Source organism: Vigna unguiculata, chromosome 6 (assembly GCF_037176805.1).
Source record: "Vigna unguiculata cultivar grain cowpea cultivar isolate G323 ecotype 2 chromosome 6, ASM3717680v1, whole genome shotgun sequence".
In the NCBI taxonomy this organism is placed as follows: Eukaryota; Viridiplantae; Streptophyta; class Magnoliopsida; order Fabales; family Fabaceae; genus Vigna; species Vigna unguiculata.
Window position 1 is genome coordinate 35,180,108 of NC_140797.1, and position 17,589 is coordinate 35,197,696.

A 17,589-nucleotide genomic window follows, 5' to 3' on the forward strand; every position below is an offset into this window, starting at 1 on the left:
AAGTGAAAACAAAAACTTCAAATAAATTAAATACTTAAAGGGAAAAAAATGCTGAATAAAAAATATAGACTAAAATTTCTTAAGTAGTTTGTTTTTAAAATGAAAAACAAGAATCATAAATGACATCACTTTAGATTCAATTATAATCAAATCCAATTTTATATAAAATCGATTCCAAAAAACGTGTGTGTGAAAATCTAAGGAGATTCCATTGTCAATTTGAATCCTTCACTTTTTTCTTCTTCATTTTTTCTGTTGGACAATTTTGGACCTCAAAAAATTGTCTGGTGAAGGTTCACTCCCACCCTTCAAAAATCTCACCTCTACAGTTTTAGTTTACTTTTCCTTGCACCCAAAAGCTTGCAACTTCTCTTGTTCAACCTTCCCACAAACACTGCATGCGTCTTTGACCACAACAACTTCTTCAAGTTCCAATTTTTCTGGACACCCTCTATTCCTCTTCCTCCCTAGCTCCACTTTCCGTTGAAGGGTATCTCTATTTATAGAGTTCCATTGTCATTTGAGGCAATTTTGAGCCTCTGGTGTATGTGTTCTTGAAGAGTTTTTTCTTTTCTTTTTTGCCAAGATTGGGATAGCGAGAGATATGGTGGGTGCTCTTTCTGTTGTGGGATCATCAGTGATGGAATCTCACACTGGTCCATGTTTGTGTGTGGATTCTCTTCCCACAACAACTAGTGTGAATCTGAAGAGTGGTGGAGATGTTGTTCTGTGCAAGAGTTTGATGGGAAGGAAGAACTTGACGAAGCATGGTGGAGGAACCATGAAGTTGAGCAGTTCTTTCATTGATCCTGGGAGAGAGTGGAGACTCTTTGTTAGCAGAAGTTGCAAGAGGCAGCGTAAGGATAGGAGAGTCGCCATTGTCAACGAGCTTGGAGGCCAATATGAAGAAAGTTTTGAAGATGTTAAAACGGTAACTTGTTTGATATATGCAAAAGAATGACACAAACACTTAGATCTGATGTTTTAATGCATGTTTGGATCAAAGTTTGTAAAGTTAAGTTCCAATGAGTTTGCAGAAACAATATAATTGTTGTGACTAAACTCGGTCTATAATCAGAACTAACTGATGCATCTTTGGAAACAGCAAATGCTCAACTATTTCACATACAAGGCTGTGAGGACTGTTCTTCATCAGTTGTATGAGATGAACCCTCCTAAATATACGTGGTTCTACAAGTAAGTCAAGTTTCTATGAATTTGAGGAAACATGTTTCAACAGAGATTTACTTGCCAATGTAGTTATTTTAGTTTGAAATGTGCATTTGGTTTTGTTTTCAAGATGTTGTGAACCAAGTGGTGAGAACAACATTTTGTTAGTTTTATTATATCCTTTGCAAATTCTTGAAAACATGTGAACTGAAAATGAAAACAAACTGAATGCACCCTGAATCTGCTGTGTATATACGGTTTTATAAGGTTCATTCTTTACATATTAAACTAGAATATGGTGGTTCACAGCTACCTCATAATTATTTAGATAATTGTTTGCAATGTTTTCTTTGTTGGCAGTTTTGTTGCAACAAACAAACCAGGAGATGGAAAACGCTTTATTCGATCCCTTGGGAAGGTAGTCTTTTGTGCCAAGTTAGTTAGTTCATTCGTTGAAAATTTTCAATGAAAATATATGTTTATGTCAATGTGGCTTCTTTAAACAAATTACTATACTCAACCTAAAATGCCTTCTCTTTAATTCCTTTATACATGCTATATCCATTTATCTTTATTCATTATGGGATTTTGAACCATCTATTTTGAAAACATTTCTTTAATTATTTATTATTATTTGAACAGATTGAGGTAAACAGTTTTTACTTCAAGCACTTCAGTTCATTTTCTGCTTATGCCAAATTTTAAGAACTGTCAAACTGTCATGCAGTGTGTTTTTCAACACACGTACTTATTTGAATACACTAACCTTAATTATAAGCATGTTATGGTGATTCCTCAATCTTTTACAATATAAATGTAGAGAATAATTTCTTACCATTTACTCTTTGAATGCCACAATATGCTATTTAGTCTTGCTATTTCATACCTCTGTGACTTTCGTATTCAATGCCTTTGCACAATTACACTAAATTTTAATCACATAATTCCCAGATTCCAAATAAACATGAAATTTAATTGATTAATTTTCACTTGATAGGAGCAACAAGAGCTTGCAGAAAGAGTGATGGTAACTCGGCTTCACCTTTACAGTAAATGGGTCAAGGTAATGGAATTGAATACTCTTTTTCTCAATGTGTTTGTATATACATACATATACATATATAAGTGAAGGTATGATGTACTTAACTTTACAACCATTTTTTGTGCAGAAATGTAATCATGCAGAGATATACAAGGAAATCTCTGATGAAAACTTGGAGTTAATGAGGGAACGGTTGATGGAGACAGTAATATGGCCCTCAGATGACACAAACACAGAAAAAATTGGCTGATAATTCATCTCACTTTTTAGTTTATGTCTTGAGCCTCTTCCTAGTCTAGGTATATTTTTTGTTTCAATATCAATCTGTTTTGCTTCCAAAATTGTTATTTGTGTCGGTTTCCTTTAATAGGATTCTCAGTTTTACGTTATGTAAATTATGTATATATAATTGCACCTTCTTAAATATACGGTCCATTATATGTCGGTAGGTTCAAATCAATTTACAAGTGGGCTTAAAATTACCTTGTTAAATTCATTATCGATTTTATATTGCAAATCAAATACACAAACCATTATTTATCTCATTATTTTGACACTTAACAAATTTTTACACAGACTTTATATCTATTATTTTATTCTTTGATTTTTTTTTTTTATAAACATAAAAGTTAATTTTTTAATGATCAAAATATCTCATAAAAGTAAGTTGTCAACAGCTAGTAAAAAAATTATTCTCCTTTATGGGAAGATCATGAGACATATTAGCTTCCAAATTGACGGGTTGGATTAGCCAATGGTAAAGTTAAAATTGAACTGGCTACTACTAAATATAAAATCACAAAGGATACGTTATATCCTTTCTGTATACAATATTTATTTTAAGGCAATTAATTTAAATGTTTTAATCTTTATTTTGACTTATTTTTTATCTACATTTAAATATTTGTGTTCAATTTTATTATTTTCAATATTTCCATTAAATAAAATGAATGTTCATGTACTGTTATATTTTTTTGTATAGATAAATATATACCATCCATTTTTTATCACATAGAGTTTTGATCTGTTTAAGTAATTAAATTGATTTTATTTTTAACTAAAATTTTCAATTCAGTTATAGATACATTTTAGATAATTAAGCATAGCACTTATTTTTCAAAAACTAAATGCCTTCTAATTTATTCTAGTTTTAAGACAGAAGTTAAATGTTTAGAATATCAATCCTTATAATGTCTTAAACATTCTAGAGTTCTCACAACCCTTTGACGTGCGAAATAAATTAAAAAAAAATGTGAAAGTAGAATAAAATTTAAAAAAAAAAAAAAAAAACTTCGCAAGGTGTTTATGGTGTTCGAACAGAGTAACATTTAATCCTGTGAAATCTAATGCGAAAAGTGTTCTATTACAAATATTATATGATGGTAGAATATTTGAACTATACAAATAATTGAGATAAACTTAAAACTCCTACATGTCATGTGACCATAGAAAGTTCTAAAAATGAATCTCATCCATACTAAAAGCTTCAAGTGACCTCTCTCCTCCATCTAGCATGTTTTCATTTATGGCAGGATTATAAAACCATCTAAGACATTTATAAGACATTTCTGGACTAAACTTTTCAAGTTTCTAAAACCATCCAAGACGTTTTTTTAAACAATAGTATAAATTCTAATGTCAAATTGAACATGCTTTTTCCATGACATCCCAATCCATACCATTGGCTATCACTGATGGACCATAAACAAATCTATTATAGTAATTATTAGTAACTAACGTCATGGAAAATGGGAGAGAGTACCACTTCAATACACCAGACTAATTAATTTCTCCATCTAAAAATTTAGTGTATTTTTTTTGTAATTCAGTTCGTGTTAATGGATTCAGCACAAATTAGATCATAGAAAGAAGCTGAAGCTATCAAGAAAGAAAGAAAAAAGGAAAAAGAAACTAAAAATACAATCGTTTTTTCAGACAACCATTCCAGGAAGCTAATTCTGGGTATTAAAAATCCTATGAATATGCATTTTAGAGCAACATCAAGACTACGGAAGTGAATGATGAATGAACAAAATTGCTCATTCTTCATCTTTTTGCAGTGACTGAAAAAGAGGTTTCATCCTCAAAATCAATGGTCAATTTGTTATCTGCATCTGTAAATGACATGTCCATGCAGCATACCAAAAATGCTCAATACAACATAATCGAGAAATATTGTTAATCTTTTTGGAACGTAAAAACGTTCTCAGATGGATGGAGAGCGTGGGTGGGTGGTCGCCATTTTTTCAAATTTCAAGAACAGAATTCAAAAGGTAATAATGAAAAAAAGAAAAACACTTACCGATCATAACTTGTCCCTGCATCCTCACCAAATATAGCCACTACCACCATGAATCGTGATCACCATCATCATAGTCATGGTCATCCCCCATAAATATTTATGAATTTTTCTTTCTAAATTGACAAAATACTTTGAAAATGAGAATAAACTTCCTTTAAAAATTGTTCTCATATAAAATATTGATGTGTAACATTCATGAACTTTATTAACTGAAGATCAAGGAATTCATAAACAAAACCAAGAAAATGAAAATTACAAGGCATGCATGAATGCCAGAAACATAGACAAATATGCTATTTGCAAATATAATCAAAATTAAATTGAACTCGGTTCTAATTGACATTTACTACTCATATCTTACAACACTAAAGCCTGTAAATCTACTGAGTCTATGATCACCTGATTTACAAAAAAAGAAGAAGTAATACATATTGTGCACAAGAAAGAAAAAAGAGATTTTGAGGGTAACCTGGCCAAGAGTGCTTACAGAACCACAAAGCTCTGACACTGCCCTGACTGGTTAGAAGAAAGAGCAAACCCCTACACTGGTTTTCTCAAAAGATTAATGTGTTACCACATTAGTCCTCTAAAGATTCCTGTCACCCAATTAATCTTTTCAAAAATATAAAACAGTAACCTAATCCGTCTTTTATGTATCTCAATTTATCATGTGGTGACATTTCGGGTCTTCTGAGGGAATACACTGAGGACAAAAATCTTTGGACGGCTTATGAGGTCACACTGGAATCTATGGAAGACCGATTTAGTAGCTTACTCAAAGATAAACTAAAGCATATTGATACACCTGCAAAGGAAACAAAAAGAAAGAGAAATGCAATTTGATACATTAGAAAGCAAGAAACTTAGGGGTATATTTAATAACAGTAAACTAGTGCCAGGTATGGCAAACAATGTTAGTGAAAGGATAAAAAAAATTGTAGACCATTAATTGAAACATACCATATTGAAAGCTGATGCAGAGGGCTGGAGACTACATTGTATAATAAAGAACATATGAGAAATTAAATTCTATCAATATCCCTTTTCTCCACTTTGTTCTTGGCCAAAGGACTTGGTAAAGTGGACATTAATGCACTTAACTATCGCCAAAAGTAATAATCTGTCCAAGTGCAAGTCTCGCTCGAAGCTGCATCAACAGAAGAACATTTACAAATCAACTACTTAACACTACAGAACATAAAAAATTCAGGATAAAGATTAAAGGACCTTCACATCCATGCAAGAATCATTGACCATCTTCTTTATTCGAGAAACAATGCCGAAACTACGCAGATTTACAATCCGGCCAAATGCACCAGGACTAGCAGGAAAAGTGAGGTTTATTACAACCCACACTGCAGCTGTGCGTAAGCGACTGTCAGGACTCTGCAAAAACTGCTCAAAGAAAGAGTGAGACCCATTCTCGTCTTGAGGGAAGAGTAGCTGCATGACTGCATCCTTATGAAACTCATTGCCACTTGCAATATTGCTCAGAATATACATCCCCTGCATGGAAAATAAAACCAAAAGGCATGTAATAAATAAACAACTCGAGAACGATTATAGTGTAGAAATCTATGATAATTAATTTCAGTAACTACATCCAACCTGTATCCCAATTTCAATTTTAGAAGACTTTTGTAACTGTCTTCCAACAGCATCTAGTATGATACCATCTTCAGCAAAAGCATGCTCAACAGAGTACAGACATCCATCAACAAAATTGCGAACAAGGGCCAGAGCTTGTTCTTGAACAGAAGGTTCAGGATCTGCAAGGTATACACAATCAAGGTCAACTTATTTGGAAATGGTTACCACTATAACAGTAAAAACCTGAAGTTCTGATAAATACCACAAATAAGGCTAGCCATTGAAGATGCTGTTAACTCCACAAAAACTCCTTCCTTGCATATCGTGTCTGCAAGGAATACCATGTTCCTCAATGCCCATACAGCATTTAATCTTAAGGATGAATCCATCGACTTGGTCAATTGCACAAGCTCTTTAACGCCCCCACATTGTACGAATGTTGATTTATGTGGCAAAAAGTCAACGACTATATTGCTGATGGCCCCAAGGGCTGCAACCTGGAAGATAAAACAGAAAAGGATCACCTTACTAAGCTTCAACAAAATTTATGAGGCCACATCTTTTTAATTACAATTAATCAGAACATTTTTTGCCAACAAAAAAGTCTCAAGGGGAACAAGACTATGACTTGAGTCTAATTAAAGGTAAGCTTCCCAACAAATTTTATAGTCCTAGTGATAACCCCATATCATGCAAGACCAAGATACAGAATAGGTGAAATAGCAAGCAATCTTATAATATGATCATCAATAGAACAACACATTATCCCTCCCAGACAACATCATTTAATGTGAGACATAACCATTTCAGTGCTAAATCATCTGAATATGTCCATCAATATGGAAGTGCTTCTAGAAACAGCTTTTTTTAATGTATGGAACATATAGGTTTCAAATTTAGATCAATGGAGAAAACCATCAGAATTCTCATCACAATACCATAGACATAACTAAATTTACGAGTAACAGATGGATATTTAATCTTTCGTTTGCTCTGTACCCCTAAATTTTCAAATATTAGAAGTTCCCCCTTTGTTTTTTTTTTTAATCACCATCCTCCTTTGGTATGATAGGCAAGATGTTCCTTTTCTGAATTTAGAAACTACTATGGCATAATCAGAAAAATGAAAATTACAGATACATCCAAAATACCTGGACAGAAGTAGAAAGGTCAGAGAGAAGCTGAACCAAAGGAAAAACAACCCTTTCATTCATAAAACGACCTGCACTCAAATTCTGAACACGGTTTCATGAGAATTAAACTGTACATAGCACTAGCATAATACACTTCAAGTGCCAGACGTCATTTCATGTTACATACCCTGATTGAGCGAGAAACACTTCTCAAGCAAATGCAAGCTGCAGTGCGTACACTGGCATCCTCATGAGTTAAGGCATCAATTACTAGGTTCAAGACCTGTAACACAGTGTATTAGAAGTTGAAAGTGGACTTGGGATTTTAAACCATATTTTACTAGTGCAAGCTTTATAATAACTTCATCCATACGTAGTTTATTGGTGCAAGCCTTATTATAACTTCATCCATTGAAATTGAGAAGAAACACCAGAATTGGCTTTAGTAATCTATCAGGAAGAAATGCAGCTTAGCAGTGACTCAAACATGTTCATATATGGGAACATGGGGTAGTATAGAACATCTTCAGACAACAATAAATGTCCAAAATCAGCAACACATATAACTAACTAAAGGGGTCAGCACAACACTTTGTCAACAATCCATTTATAGGAGTGCAAAAACTTGCATCTTTATGGCAGATTTTGGAATTCACACTGGTGGGATAAGATTTTGTTGTTTATGGCAAACTCCTGGTTATAATGTCAAAATTAGTTATTTGGGTGCATCTTACATGGTAGTCAATCAAATTAATGATAGGAAAAAAATCGGCATCCTAACAAGTTGCTTCAGCTGAAATACTTTTACATCTAAAAATATCAGCAAAAGCATATTTTCATGTAAGAAAGGAAATAATGGGCTAAATAAATTAAAAATGACTTCAGTTAAACTAATATTGTTCTAGAAAGCAAATGCAGTACGTATAGGCAAGCAAGAAACTGCATGTAAACACACAGGTATCAAGACAATATTAAAAAAAAAAAATAAAACAAAAAACAGAGCTGTTAGTAACCCATGCACAAAAATAAAGACAAATCATATAAGTATTCTTATTAGCAAATCTACTAGTTTCAGGATTCTTAGTTCACTTCCTGCCAAATTATCTATAACATATGATACAATATGTACTTGTTAAAACAATATGTTAATTCTTGAAAATATAGGATACAATACTTCAAGAGTAGTTACAAATAACTACATCTAAATTAAAAATATATTTGTACTTCTACAAATTACTAAAAATAAAATAACAATCGTAACAATACAGATTTAGGAGAAATATAACAATATAACTTCAGGAAAAAATTAAAAGTATTTGTATTATGTAACAATGAAATACATTTTACACCATAGTTAATATAATAGCATAAAAATTTATTAACATTATTAAGATGAAATTTTAATATAAAATATAAATTCTAATACATCTTATGGTAATTTTGGCGCAGTGCAAAAAAGGATAAAAAAGAAATATTAAGTTATAAAAGGTTTATGGATATAAATATTAAAATATTAGTCTTGAAAATGAAATACAGTTTTTGGTTACATTAACAAAGTGCATAAGACAACAGAAGCAAAAAATGTAAATTTAAAAATAAGAAAGGAATAAACCGCTATGTCATCTCTGTGCAGGGACACACCAGTGCGACCACTGTCATTTCCCTTAAAACTCTATGTTTATTATCAAACATGTGGAACTGAGCTTTTTTTATTGTTTGAAGCAATTTAATTATTCGATTATAAAAACAACTTGCACAAGTAAGTGCCATATTAGCAAATAATAGATCTTCAAAAATTTGTGAGTCCAGTTTTATCTCAATGTATCTGATTTTTTAATATTTATATTTTAAATAAAAAGATAATGCATACTGATTGGATATATATCTATCCCATATCCAAAGGTATCAGTATAGGACAAATATCCAACACTGATCGGGGGCAAAAACTACATATTGGTGCATCAGAGTCCAACATATCTCCAATCATACACCAGATACCTTTCATCCTTGCAAGCACCCTCGCCTATGGTACTATTATAATGAATGACTATAAAAATGACTAAGTGAAGCTTTTTCATTATAACATTGATGTCTCAATTTTGCAGTAATGAATATAATAATGCATGTGTTGAAAAACAGAAACATGGACACAAGTAACAGACCTGCAATGAAAGAAAACTAGACCTGCAGCACTCCAATTTTGAGCAAAGATCAGCCAAGGCAAGAAGTACCCCTTCAAGCCTTTTAGTTTGTATGGGATGCTTTTGTAAAAGGCAGTTGAACTTATTAATAGCATTTGCCTCAAACGCTAACTTCTGCAAATCTTCCTTCTCTGCAATTAAACTTGAGAAAGCAAAAGAAGCTTCATCCCCAACTTGACCAGAATCATCAAGGAGCTCAAGCAAAAGGTAGACCAATTTGGTTTTGATTCCTATATCTTGGAGATAGCATGTCGAAGAATTCTTCACAGAAATCAAGCACAAGCAGGCTAGTAATCTTGTTCGAGGATATTTATCTTTAGATAAGTCAGTAACAGAACGTAAAGCTCTTCCACAGCGAAGTTCAACAAAGTTAGAGACAGCTGCTGGATTGTCTCTAATAATTGCAGCTAATGACTCTAGACTAGCATCTCGCTGACTTAGAGAACCATCAAGAAGACTAGTGAGTTTCTCTAAAACACCGGCGTGGCATAATATATTTTGTTCTCCAATTGTCTTGCAAGAATGAATAACAATGCCTGCACCTAGCCCAGTAAGATTTTCATTCTCACTTTTCAATAATGAAAGAAGAAATTGCATGTTTTCCTCTTGAAAAAAATCATACTTTGGAGCTAGTTTTGATTGATAAATCATTCGCAAAGAACGAGCAGCAGCATCCAAAACCTGATAAGACGAAGAGAACAGGTGATTAAATGGCATGCCAAATGAAAATTGCATCAAAAAACATAAATAATGAAGTCAACATTTCGTATTTTTATCTTTACAACAAAGGACTGCCATCACTACACTGCTTCATCTTTTGCTCCTTTTCCATTACCTCTCCACATTGTCCTAATTCTAAATCTCAAAGACACTGAGAAGGAAATGTAAAACTTCTTCTTGGCCGCCTGGCCAGACAAGTAACACATCTACTTTGGAAGTCACCATTACATCCAGAATTCTAAGCTGGCATTGCTCTCACCAGGGTGAACCTGAATTACATCCAGAATTCTAAGCTGGCATTGCTCTCACCAGGGTGAACCTGATTTACAACGCCAACCTCAATCAACTGGCATACTATGAACCTAGTTAAGTTTGTAACCAACACGCAGAGCGTACAAGTAAGTCACGAGAGATCTCAACAGCCTTATTCATTTTTCCATCCAAAGAAACTCCGTAAAAGGGCTCAAAAACCAGTAAATAACAAACTAAACTTCTCTCGCGTACTAACTTCGGCATTAGAGTCCCTGCAGTGCCACCACAGGAACACCCATCACTGCAATTTTTTTACCGTAGCACGATCCCCGATGGGGATCCTCTTTGAAACTCTCTCATGATTCCGTAACAGTAGCAAATACCAGTAAGAATTCTACTCACAAACAGGATTGAGTACATCTATAACTCATCACTAAACAGAAACATCGAATACTTCATAGTCAACATCCTTGTTTAATATTGTCGGAGCAGATAAACATATAAAATAATAAAAATTTTATAGCAGTGAACAAGAACTAGGAAGCATAAACTATATTATCAAAACTACAATTAATCTTCAGAAAAGGTAATTGAATTCCAAATATGCACTTGGCAGAAAGATTAACTAGCTCGAAACGGAACAAAACCGTAATAGTCATGATTATAATTTTCAGCTCCATTGGATTACGATGAAGAAAACCTAACAAAATCATGAATCATACAATCCACATTTCATTTTCGTTCTAAAACATAAACCAGTAGCACACTGACCACAGCATGAATGAATTTTCCGACAAAACAAACATTAAAAAAGTATAAAAAAGCGGTTGCAAACGGTTGAATATTTGAATAAACCTTCTCGTCGGGAGCGGAGAGGAGTCCGATCAAGCGCGGAAAAGCTCCGGCGTCCAGGACGGCACGGACGCCGGCATCTACGCCGCAGGCGAAGCTTCCGAGCGCGGCGGCAGACTGGACAATGAGGTTGGGGTCGGAGTCCGCGAGCGCGGCGGCAACTGCGGGGACGGCGCCGAGCTTGATGTAGGAGAGCTTCTTTGTTCGGTTTCCAATTATGTGGTTCTTCACCTCGCGGATGGCTCTGAATTTCACCGCGCCATCGGAGGAGGCGAGGCGGTCGAGGATCGGATCGGAGGATGAGAGGCCCCTGGCAGAAGAAGCGTACGGCGTTGGCATGGATGTGGCGGAGGTAGACGGCGACGGCGACGGTGGTGGCGGAAGCTGGTGCAAGACGGAGGAGACGCTAACTTGCAAAACGATGGAAGCGAGAGAAAAGTAAAAGCGATGGCAAAAGAGCCTTTTGTTTTTCTTTGTTTTTTTTTTCTTATTTTATTTTATTTTTATAATATAATAATGCTTTAAATTATTAATATTATATACGAGCACTTTGAGAGTGTGAGGTTTGTTGATGCCAACTACACAATTTAGTTAGGTTAATTATTTTTTACTTCAAATTAAAATAAAATTAATTATTTTATTCTTTGTTTTCTAAAACTCAATTTAACTTGATGACTCCATCCACTATGTTCAATTTTAGAGTTGCTATATTTTAGAGTTTATTATTTAAGGCTTTGACTTTGTTTATTTTGAAACTGTTTTCTAAAATATATTTTATTTAATAATTATTTTCTCATCAATTTTTAAAAAATAAAAAGGAATGTTTTTTTAAAGCTAACTGTTTTATCGTTCTCTTCATACGTGAGACAGGGAATTGACTGCGAGTAATGTGTATTAACTAAAAATAGTTTTCAGAAATAGAAATTAAATAAGTGTTTTAAAAACAAAAAACAAGAAAATAGTGGAAAGATGTTTTCTTGTTCTCTTCTTGTAACTTGTGGTCCTAGCTTGATAATGTGGATTAGAGTTGTCTTGCATGTGATGAGGCATGCACTTGATGAGTTTTTGTGTTCCTTTTTTTTAACTATTGTATATAATAAATAATATGAGGAGATAAAAAATTAATATAATATATAATAAATTTTCTATTGATAAGCAAATTTTGTAAAAAAATGTAATTGGGTATATTCCAGGATGTTATTTCTGGTACATTAATACGTTTGTGGTAAAGGTAAATTTAGAGACATAGATTTCTTAAAATTATTGTATAACAAACAAATGATTGATTATAAAAGCCTAATTCAATGGGTGATTTCTTTTGCTCTTGGGCATTACAAGTGTTGGCTATGGTCAAACAGCAACGACAAAAAAAACTTTTATTTGAAATATAATATTTTTAAAAACCTTCAAGTTAAAATATTTACCATCACTCACTTTTTGTGTATCTCCATTAATAAATTCTACCACATACCCCACAACTTAGTGGTCATGGCACTTTATTTTTTTAAAATGATATCCTCCATCATTTAGTTACATATATTATTGAAAAATATAATCCTTTGTATCACTTTGCCATCCTTTTACGAAGATTGCAAAAATAACAAGTTGTTCCTAAATAAAAAGCTGATATTAACACAAATTCTGATAAGCAATTTAAAAAAATATCCTTAAAACTGAGATTTATAATACATATATGTAAAGAACTGGTATTAACACAAATCTCCCAAAGCCACCACTATGATATTTAGAATTTTAAATTGTGTTACTGCAAAAGGAAGACAACAGCATCAGTTCAATATAAAAGTTAATCTTTATGGCTTAGATCAGAAAGATTGCGGTATATGCATTTTGCCAAAAATATATTAAAAAATATAAGTGGCCTAAAGCTAGTTAGTGTACAAATAATACCTACCACTAACATTAACACTGTAATTTTATTCAGAAAATAATCATTACAGTTATGAATCAAACGCTTCAAAAATCCACTGTTGATGTAACGTAACTTTGCTTTCAATCAAATAAAGGGTTAAAACAAATTGAGAAAAAAAACATACTTCGTCCATCACTTTGCTTTTACTTCAACATTTCAGATGCTTCTAGTTGTTTATCACTCCATCCTGTGCCTGAATCGTAAGAGTACAGTGTATTTGGTTTGCTAAACTATTGTGGTATTAAACTAAACTAGGATTTTGTCGAATGAAGCTTTTTCCCAAGTATTGGTCTTTAGAGTAATAACTTATTTTGTTTTGGTCTCGGAAAGAGTGTCTTATATAGCATCTATAGCATGTTTACCACACCAATTTAAATTGTAAATAAATTCATCCCTCAAAACACAAATTGTACATGCAAAAATTTTAGAAAAGGAATAACACAAGCCCCTTTCAAAAGTTATAACCATAAACTAAACTACGTTTTGTTTGCTCCATAGTCAGACACATGATATTTCCATTAACTTGTAAAACGAGATTGAAACACGCAGTTCTTATAATTCAGATTAAGTGTAAACAGGTTATAAAAATAAGAGCCTTTCCATCATAGGCATGTAATTCCTTAAAAAACTATTTAAAATTATAATTACAACTTTATCTTCATCAACACCAAAATAAAACTTCAATTCTAATTTAATAAGACAACGGCACAAAATATACCCGAGAAAACAGATATAATTTTTCCATCTGCGACATTTTGACAGCTTAGAGTAAACCACGTCTAATAAATTCCTGACTGTTCATGAATGATACAATATAAGGATGAAATGCTCATTAGTAACAGAAATTCGGTACAGCTTCTCGTGTTCAACCACTGAAAACTTCTGGTGAACTATATCAAACACAATTGAAGTGCAATGACCAACCAGATAGAACAAATTGCTGCAACTTGTACAAAGACTAACCAGGTACTTACAAACTCTCTAGCTGATGTTTGTATATCTAAGAGACCATGGCATTGGTTTCATCTTCATCAGCTTCTACTGTATCACTGAACATGTACTGACTTTGATACTCCATTAGGTACTGAGTTGATCTTTTCACATCCAAAAACAGATTGTAAACCCGATTTATATCTTCCAAGTCCACTGCCTTTCCCTTTCGCTTTTGGCATGCCAATGCAGCTGCTGTGATTAGATGAATAGCATATCTCAAGGATGTTTCTACACCTATTTTGGTTAACAAATGCTTTGCACTTTCAGTCATTTCTACTTCTTCCTCTTGGCATCTGATTTCTAGAATCTTGTGAATTTCATCCTCTGTGTAAGGTTGAGTAGAGATGATGAGTAGTCGATCCAGCAGATCAATGGGAATCCCATGAGGGGATTTGTAATTCGTGCCTCGAATAGTTGTGATGCCTCTGTTGGTAGCAACAACTAATATGGGAGCCATCTCATTCTCTAGAGCCCGATTCAGGAATGAAAAACACTCGATGTCAAGCATGTGCACCTCGTCAATGAAAAGAACACCAGGAACAATCTCTGCCTTTCCTTCTTCTCTCCACTCTGCCACTTTGGTGTCAATTTGCTCTCTGACTTCTGCACGAATCTCACCTGTATCACCAGTGAAGAGTGCCAGAAATCCCTGTGTTCTGAAATTAACATAACCGAATTACATGATATGAAGAACTAAAATGTTAACCACTGAGGCAATTTAGAAGCCTAATTAGCAACTATATATCCTTCAACGACAGAGGTAAACAGCTAATAATTCATACAGATAAATTGGAAAACTTAACCAAAAGCTTCTATTTGTACGGATATAATCATTGAAAAGCACACAACATGCATGTACTCAAAGCTTTCACTACCAATTTCACTTAATAGGTCTTAATAAACTTGACACAGAGACTAGTGTACTTGCTTCAACAAGGACCATAAATGATCCCCAAACAAAACCTAGTTAGAAACTCCACATCTGTTTCGAATGTATTAAAACTTGGGGATAAAAGGAGATAACAAAGCTTTCACTACCAACTTTCCAAACATAAAATTCAAAAAACCAATTAAAGAGAATCATGCATTTGCTTCAACAAAGATATAATGATCCCTGCACAAAAATATCCATTTCCCCCTTGACATTTAAAATTCCAACTCTACTTACACACCAGAAATCAGAATCACCAATATAATCCTCATATTATTTTACAGAACATTCCAATCAAGCTCAAGGATCATATTAAATTGGGAATCAAAAACATGAAAAACACACAAAATACATGGACGTAAACTGCCAACTTAAGATTAAAGGCACATAGCAATACTTTTTAAAACACATGTTAGGATTAACAACAGAAACTAGTTTGAAGAATTCCACGGCCCCATGATGTAGCCACTGCCTAGATTACAATTGATTACTCAAACTATGACCAAGGATTTAAAAACAGACAGCAACCCAAATTTTTGAACCCTAAGCTAAGATCTCTGGGCTCTCCACGACTACATGGGGTAATGTTGACTGCAATATCCTACAACGTCAAAAAATTGTGACAAAACCAGACACAACTTAGGCACAGATGGGTTGCATTCCTTGATATTGCAACTGAAATCTTACTGACTGTTTTCTAAAACCTTGGCAGGGATTTCAAAACATAGTCTCCATATCACCATTTCTTTGGCAGAAGGGAGCATTCTTGGCCACCCAAAACCCGATTGCAAAAGCAGTTGTAGCCACATTTACCTTTTAATTTTTCACAACATTAAGAAATAAAATATTCACTGGGGTTGAAAATGAGTGAATCAAGTTGAACCCAACGTGATAAGAATTGGGTTTTTGGGTGCGACTGCAATTGTAGCCACACACATGCCCTTAATTTTTCACATCAAGAAATAAAACCATTAATTTAACAAGGTTGAAAATGAGTCAAGTCAAGTTTAACCCAACTTGATAAGAATTCGTTCGGCACGTAGCTCACCTCTAATTTAATATGAGACCTATTTTCCATATCGCTTGACTCGATTCAAGCTGGTGAACAACTCTTATTCGTATATATGAATACACAAAACTCAAATTTAGCTCATTTAATCAAGTAACTCGATTTTAAACTCAAGTTCAGGTCATTTAGTTCATGAACAAAGTTTAACAAATGGAGTCTCGAACATAACCAGCCCTAACTACAACTATTAACCAAAACAAGAAGTTCTGAAAAACCAGGAAAAAGAAAAAAGGGAAGATGAGCAACCTGCTATTGATAACATCAATCTCATGAAGAGTGACGCAATGCACGACCTCCTTCCTCTTCTGCAACTCCCCATCAGGGCACTGCACGAACTTCACCTGCGGCCCCATAGCGTCGAAGTCCCTTGACCGAGAAAAAGACCTCCCGAGCTTGGTAATCTTCCCGGTAGCCTTATCTATCGCAATAACATCGCCACTGCTCACCTTCTCCTTCCCCAGCGCCTCAATCATCTTCGCGCCGAGGTCGTAAACGGTCTCCATTTCGGTGGTTTTCAGCGTCAGTTTCCCGGTCTTGGAGGCTGCGCCGGCCACCGCGGGGCGGTCGATATGGACCTCCACAACCTCGCCCTCGATAACCTCGGTCTCCTCCTTGATGCGCACGCCGATGGCCTTACGGAAGGCCTGGGTGAGCGCCTCGGTCTTGGACATCTCGAGGGAGAATATTTCACTGGCTGCGATCATGGCGAAGGGGGTTTCGAGGCCTAGGGACTTAGCCATGCCCATGGCGATGGCGGTCTTACCTGTGCCGGGCTGCCCGGCGAGTAGAACCGCGCGGCCGGCAATCTTTCCGTCTTTAATCATGCGTAGGATGACGCCGGCGGCTTTTCGCGCGGCGGTCTGACCAACCATGCCCTCGGAGACGGCGCGCGGCTCTAGGGAGGAGTCGAGGCCGAGACCGCGAATGTGGGAGTGCGCGCCCACTCGCTCGATACGGGTGAGATCGCGGCTCTCGGAGAGTTTGAGCTCCGCCATGGTTGCGGCGGTGGGGAAGAAGAAGGGAGGAGAATAAGGGGTTAATTAGGGTTTTGAGGGTTTGCGAGAGTAAGGTTGTGAACTGGTACGTTAGTGGTGGGTGGCCATATAAGGTTGAGAAAAACTAAAACCCTTTTTTAGTGCTGAGTTTTTTTATAAGTTTTTTTATCATTGTATCCATTTTCAGAATATTTTTTAGCTTTATATAATTTAGAAGTTAGCCAAATTTCAAAAAAGAAAAAGTGTGCACTCATTTCTTAACTATAAACCATATATTTACAAAAACTATACGAATTTGATTAATTAATAATGCAAAATTTTATATTTAAAGTTTTAAACCATTAAATTTAGTTAGAAAGAAAATACGTAACTTATGTTGATGGAGCTAATTGATTTTTTTTCATTTAAA

At 34.6% G+C, this 17,589-nt stretch overlaps 3 protein-coding genes across 4 annotated transcripts; 1 reads left to right on the top strand and 2 right to left on the bottom strand.

Annotated features, from left to right (window-relative positions):
- Positions 1-331: 331 nt before the first annotated feature.
- Positions 332-2,636, top strand: RBCX2 (Chaperonin-like RbcX protein). 2 transcript variants are annotated; one of them, XM_028075380.2, is made up of 6 exons: positions 334-490; positions 587-931; positions 1,106-1,197; positions 1,531-1,588; positions 2,168-2,233; positions 2,340-2,636. In XM_028075380.2, the coding sequence occupies exons 2-6, from the start codon at positions 605-607 to the stop codon at positions 2,460-2,462; spliced, it is 666 nt and encodes a 221-aa protein (XP_027931181.2). In that variant the 5' UTR covers positions 334-490; positions 587-604; the 3' UTR covers positions 2,463-2,636. The 2 variants fall into 2 exon arrangements, with proteins under 2 accessions (XP_027931180.2, XP_027931181.2); XM_028075379.2 differs by having other exon boundaries at positions 332-931.
- A 2,174-nt stretch (positions 2,637-4,810) lies between these two features.
- On the bottom strand, positions 4,811-11,730 carry LOC114188706 (uncharacterized). The gene is made up of 9 exons (XM_085674711.1): positions 11,266-11,730; positions 9,400-10,119; positions 7,425-7,520; positions 7,256-7,339; positions 6,367-6,601; positions 6,123-6,283; positions 5,742-6,020; positions 5,475-5,661; positions 4,811-5,319 (listed from the first exon to the last, which is right to left on the bottom strand). The coding sequence occupies exons 1-8, from the start codon at positions 11,599-11,601 to the stop codon at positions 5,611-5,613; spliced, it is 1,962 nt and encodes a 653-aa protein (XP_085530837.1). The 5' UTR covers positions 11,602-11,730; the 3' UTR covers positions 4,811-5,319; positions 5,475-5,610.
- Positions 11,731-13,955: 2,225 nt separating this feature from the next.
- On the bottom strand, positions 13,956-17,295 carry LOC114188163 (P-loop containing nucleoside triphosphate hydrolases superfamily protein). Its single transcript, XM_028076714.2, has 2 exons — positions 16,432-17,295; positions 13,956-14,841 (listed from the first exon to the last, which is right to left on the bottom strand). Exons 1-2 carry the CDS (start codon positions 17,178-17,180, stop codon positions 14,193-14,195), a joined length of 1,398 nt encoding a protein of 465 aa, XP_027932515.2. The 5' UTR covers positions 17,181-17,295; the 3' UTR covers positions 13,956-14,192.
- Between the last annotated feature and the right edge of the window lie 294 nt (positions 17,296-17,589).